Here is a 6557-nt window from a genome sequence, read left to right as displayed (position 1 = left end):
GCAGTTTGGTAGAACGCGTTACATGTGTAAAATACAACGTGGCAGTTGCTTGAAGCTGAAGTCGCAAAAGCTGAAAATCTGGTTGGCCGAATCCGGCCGTACCAGCTCGAGAAAGAATTCAACGTAGAATACCGAATAGTACGTGGCAGTCAATTGGTATAAACCGTCCTTCAGTGCAAGGGAATGTGTAATACACGATTGACGTTCAATTAAGACCGCGCTAATTGATGGTATTGTATTAGTTGTAGAACACCGTAGAGGTGGGCGTTTAATTCACAAGGTGTTCAAATACTTTACCGCGTACTATTCGGTATTCTACGTTAGCTGTCATACCATATCCGTAGACAAGTTGCTATACTGGTATAAAACCTAACAGGTTCGTACCGATACATTACTCTTTCGTCATCTTATACATGTAAGTGATTCACGGTGAAGTGCTTATATAGTAATTTGTACCTGCACACGTATCGGCTTAACAAATCTGGATAAAATCCAGAGAACAACGAGAACTAAGCCAGAACTTACGATAACACATTTTGACACTTCTAAGGAATTGACAATTTTTACTACAAAATCTATATTAAAACCTAATAATTAATGTTTTGTCTAAAGCGTACGGGTAGCATGGGCACAATCCTATTCGTGCGCGCGGCCTCCGATAATAATATTAATAAACTTTCATATTAGGAAAGTTTGAATTAAATTGCATATGGATAACAAAACGATGCACAAAATTTGTTTCGTATTTAATACGAAACCCGAGATTTGGCGATCTTAGCCTACGTTTACGAGGTATTTCGAGGAAAACTTGGTTAGTCATTTTCGCTGCGATCCTTGCTCGTTTCAACTATCTCTAAGTTGTGACTAGCTCTCTAAGTGTTTGTCTTTCCACTGTACTAAGCCGTTTCGCCGTTGCATTTCTGAGCCTACCCGCACGCGCGGGAGACTCACCATCGTACCCCTGGAGACAAAAGGTTACCGGTAAACCCGGTCCAAACACTTAGGTCGTGTTCGACTTGTGCAGATAATAACAGGATTGGGGTGGTGTAACTAGCTGTTTCAGCTGCAAAACAACAATTTAACCGTAAACATGAAAGTTGAACACAAACGGTATGCGCACAGAGCTGCTTTATCCCTAAATGACTAGGTCCAATAAACAGTCCTAGGCTGTTTTTCAAACCACTCATTTCAATCTCTTGCCTTTGCGACCACATCTCATCTTGCACTGTGGGGAACAAGCACGGCGATATCAGAAAAGAAGAAAAGACGCACTTTGACCCAGGCGGAGGAGAACCAACCTCTTAAGTACTATTTTAGCGAGGTACTGCGTGTGGTAACGGCAGCAGCTACCTTGACCTCTCCGCAGCAAGGCAGTGATAATCTGTACCAACCACATGTCGTCGTGCTGTTCGAAATAGACGGATGGTGAGTCTTAGCCTTGAACGCTCAAAATTAGTGTCTTGCCACAAAATGTGCTTCACCCGACGGGGAGCCCCCCATTATCAATGCCACACAACCTTCCGTGTCAATCTTCTGGCCGTGGATGGATCTACCTCTCCAACCACAACTTGAACTTTTGCAAAGCAATTAGCTGGCGGTTTTACATATTGCTCCGACCTCGAGCGAATCATGTGTAGTACCTCGAATATTTTCAGCGAACCACCTTTGACCGAATACTGCCCAATGTTGATGAATTGGTCCGAAGAAAACTGGGATTTCCTTTGCCAGGTTGTTGACTGCACTAAGCCTTCCACGCGGACAGATTTCTCCTTGGACGATTGGGATCAATGGTATGGCCTCGTGGATGACGGACCTAGTTAACCATTGTCCACGTACACATTCCCACAACGCGAATGCTCCCGAAACAAAGTTTCCGTTTGTCCTCTATGTCGCCTTCGTCTTCTTTTGGCAGCGTCGTGGACCAGAGCGCGAATGGCGATGTAGCCTGCACGCCCAGGCAGTGGGAACAATTTGTGAACGGAGGAATGCCGCTATATCCGCATGGCCCAACGTCTTAGCTCGTCTCCGCGCTTCGACCAAACACCCCTCATTTGAATACCGACACAGCTCCTTGAGGACTTGCAGCTCCCCGGCTGCCACCACATCCAGCAGCGTGTTATGCAGCGGCTTGCACTGTCGTCGTCCCAGAAACCCGACCACCTCTGCATGTCCGGACAACGCCGCCTTGGTCATCGCGAACGACGCCCTCGCCGTGACTTGATGCCGCTCTGCATCGTCTCGATCATTGATAAACTCAAACAGGTACCTCACCACGTCAATGTGTCCATAAGCCGCCGCTTGATCCAACGCCCTGGAGGTGCATCCCTCTACCCGATTCTCTAGCAAAAACCGCAGCAGTTTCGTATGCCCTGCACACGCGGCGTCATCGGCCGTGATACATGAAAACCCTCGGAACCCGTGGTCATGTAGCCATTTTAGTTTGGTGAGCTCCCCGTTATATGCCGCCACTCGTAGAGCCCACGCCGAGACCTTCCACTTCATCTGTGAGTGGTGCAGCAGCAGCCACTGCATAATCTCAACCCCCTTCGTGTGCGCCACTGCGATGTCCATGAGGTCCGCCTCGAATGCGTAGGAGCTTAGCTCCACGTGCGTCTCCAGCCACCGCAGCATCTTCAACTTGTCGAACCGCACAGCGCAGCGCACGACGCCCACGAACTCCGTCTCCGGGTTGCGGTAACTCGGAGACTGGGTGGCCACGAGCTTCTGTAGCGCGTCCAGCACCTCAACCTCGTCGCAAATGATGGCCAGTTGGGGCAGCAGACCGCGTGAAGACGGATACCTCCCCTCCAGGCGCGGTCGGAAGCGCTGCGCTCGCGCGAACTTCGCCACCACGCGAGGATACCCGTCCATGAACGACACCACGTGCTGGAACAACGACCTGCTCGCCAGGACCTGCATGCACGCGCTCGTCCGGCGCGGAGAAGGCGACGCATCGCTAGCCCGCAACATGGGTACCGACCGAACTGCATTACGGATACATGTACACTACTCGTACACAATGTACCCATGTTGCAAGGGCGTACCCATGTAGCAGGTCCATTTTCCAATCGCATCTCGATCCGACGAAGCATGGCGGCGCTGTCGCTGTCGCTGTGGGCGCTGCCGGCGCAGGACGCGGCGCTGGCGCTGGGCAGCTGGCTGCTGTTCTTCGTGTTCGCCCGCTTCTTCTTCTCGTGGTGGCTCTTCCGGGACTACGCCGTGCGCTCGGCCGCCACGCCGCTGCTGTTCGCGGCCTCGCTGACCTTCTCGCTGTCCATCTTCCAGATGGTGCTCTTCGAGGTCACGGACGTCATGCGCGCGCGCAGCCGCCAGTGGGTCTGGCGCGTGGACCTCATCGCCATGACGTACCTGGTGGTGCTGGTGCTGCCGCTCTCGCTGTTCTACGCCATGGCCAGGGAGTACGGCGTGGCGCGGCGGCGGGCGGCCGTCTCGGCCGGCGCAATGCTGCTGCTGTACCTCTACGGCTTCTGGAGGCTGGGCGGCGTGCTGGAGCAAGACCTGCCCAAACAGTCGGTGGAAGGTGGGGGGCAACGTTGCAATTTTCAGAGAAATAGGCGCCCTGGAAGACGAGGTATGGAGATTTTTCGTGCTGATGTTGGTGTTGCATTGTTCTCTTGTTGCTGCTGCCAGCGCTGTTCTCTGTCCGGAACTTTGTGAGTAGAGTGAGCCTGCTGGGCGTCGTGTTCATGGCGCTGCTGTCGGGCTTCGGCGCCGTCAACTGCCCGTACGAGTACATGACGTTCTTCTGGCGTCGAGTGGCGGAGGAGGACATCGAGTTTCTGGAGAAGAGACTGCGCCACAACCTGGAGATGCTGTTTGCCAAGAAGAAGCGGCTCACGCTGGAGCTGCGGGCGTCGGCTCGGCGACAGGATGAGGCAATAGCAGGTGGACGCAAGACGGGGTCGATCTTCTCCAGGGCGTTCAGCTTCTTCTCGTCTGCGAAGGATGACACGACGTACATCAAGGGGCTGGAGGCGGAAATATTGACGCTGGAGAGTCTCGGACGGGAGCTGTTCCTGGAGGTGAATGACTTACGGGATGTGCAGGAGCGATCGCTGCGGGCGCGCACGCTGCGCGGACGTGTGTTCAACTTCTTCGGCTACGTCATGTCCGCGTTTTGCATGTACAAGATGGTTATGAGCACCGTGAACGTTGTGTTTCGACGGAACCGCGACAAGGACCCGATCACGGATGCTGTCGAGAAGTTGCTGTACATTTGGCCGTCGCTGGCGGAGCAGCTGAACATCCGCTTTGTGTCAGAGGTGGCGTCGCTCAGCTTCGTGGGCATTCTCGTCTTCACCCAGACACGAGGCTTCCTGGTCACGCTGTTGAAGTTCTTCCGTACCTATTCAAGCACAGTGTCTTCCAACAGTGTCGTGCTTTGGTTGGCACACTTGATGGGCATGTACTTCGTCTCGTCTTTTGTTCTCATGCGCATGAATCTCAGCCCATTGCACCGGTAAGTCGAGTTTGTATGGTGGGGTTGATTTACAGAATCTTTTTCTCTAACTGCTCCTCTTGTGTGTATTCGATGAGTGCAGCCAACGAATCGACGAGGTGCTGGGCGAAATTGAGTTCAACGTGTTCCACCGCTACTTCGACATGATGTTCGTGGTGAGCGCTTCCTGCAGCCTCGGGGTTCTGGCGCTGACCAAATTTTCCAAGGCTTCGCGCACAGCCAATAACGATTACGGCGTTCATGACAAGTTCCCGTAGTGAAAACACGGTGTAGAAGTGTAGGTGCAGTTGAGTCGAGTCACTTAAATTATGAATTTGGTGAGAGCAAGCAGACTTATGTCTAGTCTTGAACGAACGGGAAACTCAAAAAGTCATTGTAGAGCAGCTTTCCGTTCGAGTCGTAGTGAGCGGCACGGTAGCAGCGGTTGCAGAAGAACATGGGGTCCATCATTGACAGACGATCGCCATAGCACACGTACTTCGCCGTGTAGTGCTGGCAGACCAGGCAGTTACGTAGCGGACGATTCAGCAAGTTCGGCAACCGCAGCGGGAAAATGCCGTCGCTCTTTGGTGCGTCCAGCTCGTGCGGCAGGCGCGCGTCTCGAAGACGCAGCAAGTGCTCGCACTCTCCTTGATGAATGTACACACCCGGCACGTCGATATGCAGCTCCAAATCCGCAAACGTGGACGAGTGCAGACTATGAGCAACACGGCAGCCGTCAGCAAACGTCCCGAACTTGGCCACGCGCTCGGGTTTCGCTCGAATCCAGCGCACAATCTGCTCCGAGTAGTCCACGTTGCCAGGAACGCGTCGATCCACGAAGAATTTCTGGCCAAAGTACACCAACTTCGACGCCTTTGCATGTTCATGCAGTCGGTCATCATTAGCACACGCAACCAAGTCGACGAGCTCCGAAATCCGCTGCGACCGCCGCACCAGGAACGACTGGGTGCGCGCCGGGTCCTTGCTCGGATGCAGCACGTCGAACCACAGAATCGGGTCGTTGTCCTTCGGTGCATTCCTAACGTTCTCCTTCTCCTTAACAGCGCCCTCCTCCTCGTGCACGTCTGGCGCCGGCCGAGCAAACTCGAAGCTCATGGCCGTGACGGTGTCCGCCATGGACCTCTTCATCACCAGGCGCCGCTTCTTGAGCTTAAAGGTGTCCACGAACTTCTGCAGGCGCTCGCTCGGCACCCTCTCAGCTCGGAGCTGGTCGACGTCATCCAGTTCCTGGAACACAGTCTCGAACCTGACTTTCTCCTGCTCGTGCTCTCTGTGCAGCTTCCTGCGCTCCTTCGCTTGGCGCCGCAGTGCCGCCGCCGCCGCCTTCTCCTTGGCCACTACAGCTGCTCTGTCGGCTGCTTCTGGCTGCTCCTCCTCCGACTCGGCGGCCGCTTCTTCTCCTTCTTCTCCTTCTTCTCCTTCTTCTCCTTCTTCTCCTTCTTCTCCTTCTTCTCCTTCTTCTCCTTCTTCTCCTTCTTCTCCTTCTTCTCCTTCTTCTCCTTCTTCTTCTTCCTCCTCGTCTGGCTGGTGGTCCCGTGCAGGGTCGAACTCCCCGTCGGGCTGCAACGCTATAGCGGCGACGCGCTGATACTTCTTGACGCGCTCAGCGTACGGCAGCGCCTTCTCCGTCGCGGCCGAGTCGCTCTCGTTCCAGAGACGCAGCGCGCGGTAGATGCCCGCGTCCACGGCCTTCTCGAGCGGAGGCAAGAGGAGGTCGTCGACACCGATGTCGACGGAGCTGAGCTCCTGCTCGGCAGCCTCGAGCGGCGGGAACAGCGCCTCGAAGTCCATGGATCGAGGACGCTTGGTACTAACAGTTGGGGGCCTTAGTAGTGCCGTGGGATGATGCAGATGGAGCTACTAGGATTATTGTGTCATTTCTAAAGTAATATGTGCAATGTAGCCATGCTGGGACTGGTGGTCAGAAACACACTGACGTCATTACATCGAGGTTTTCTGGTGGTCCTTTGCGTAGGCTGGGATAGATAAAGAACTTTGTGTCAGTTCGTCACATTCACGAACACTACCGTGTTGAACAAGATGTTGTAGTTTAAAATCATTTCCTCTAATCATT

At 53.8% G+C, this 6557-nt stretch overlaps 3 protein-coding genes across 3 annotated transcripts; 1 reads left to right on the top strand and 2 right to left on the bottom strand.

Moving 5' to 3' along the window:
• Window positions 1-1215: 1215 nt before the first annotated feature.
• On the bottom strand, window positions 1216-2919 carry IUM83_10305 (SnRNA-activating protein complex subunit 3; the record flags this gene model as incomplete). The annotated part of the gene is made up of 6 exons (XM_067934798.1): window positions 1216-1225; window positions 1299-1405; window positions 1554-1573; window positions 1641-1676; window positions 1837-1991; window positions 2060-2919. 6 exons carry the CDS (start codon window positions 2917-2919, stop codon window positions 1216-1218), a joined length of 1188 nt encoding a protein of 395 aa, XP_067793158.1.
• Window positions 2920-3090: 171 nt separating this feature from the next.
• Window positions 3091-4737, top strand: IUM83_10304 (putative G-protein coupled receptor; the record flags this gene model as incomplete). Its single annotated transcript, XM_067934797.1, has 3 exons — window positions 3091-3541; window positions 3652-4480; window positions 4563-4737. The coding sequence occupies 3 exons, from the start codon at window positions 3091-3093 to the stop codon at window positions 4735-4737; spliced, it is 1455 nt and encodes a 484-aa protein (XP_067793157.1).
• An 82-nt stretch (window positions 4738-4819) lies between these two features.
• IUM83_10303 (SnRNA-activating protein complex subunit 3) lies at window positions 4820-6274 on the bottom strand (the record flags this gene model as incomplete). Its single annotated transcript, XM_067934796.1, has 1 exon — window positions 4820-6274. The coding sequence occupies one exon, from the start codon at window positions 6272-6274 to the stop codon at window positions 4820-4822; it is 1455 nt and encodes a 484-aa protein (XP_067793191.1).
• Between the last annotated feature and the right edge of the window lie 283 nt (window positions 6275-6557).

Source organism: Phytophthora cinnamomi (assembly GCF_018691715.1).
Source record: "Phytophthora cinnamomi strain GKB4 chromosome Unknown Contig30, whole genome shotgun sequence".
In the NCBI taxonomy this organism is placed as follows: domain Eukaryota; phylum Oomycota; class Peronosporomycetes; order Peronosporales; family Peronosporaceae; genus Phytophthora; species Phytophthora cinnamomi.
The sequence above is the reverse complement of the archived record's forward strand: the minus strand, read 5'-3'. Positions and strand labels throughout refer to the sequence as shown.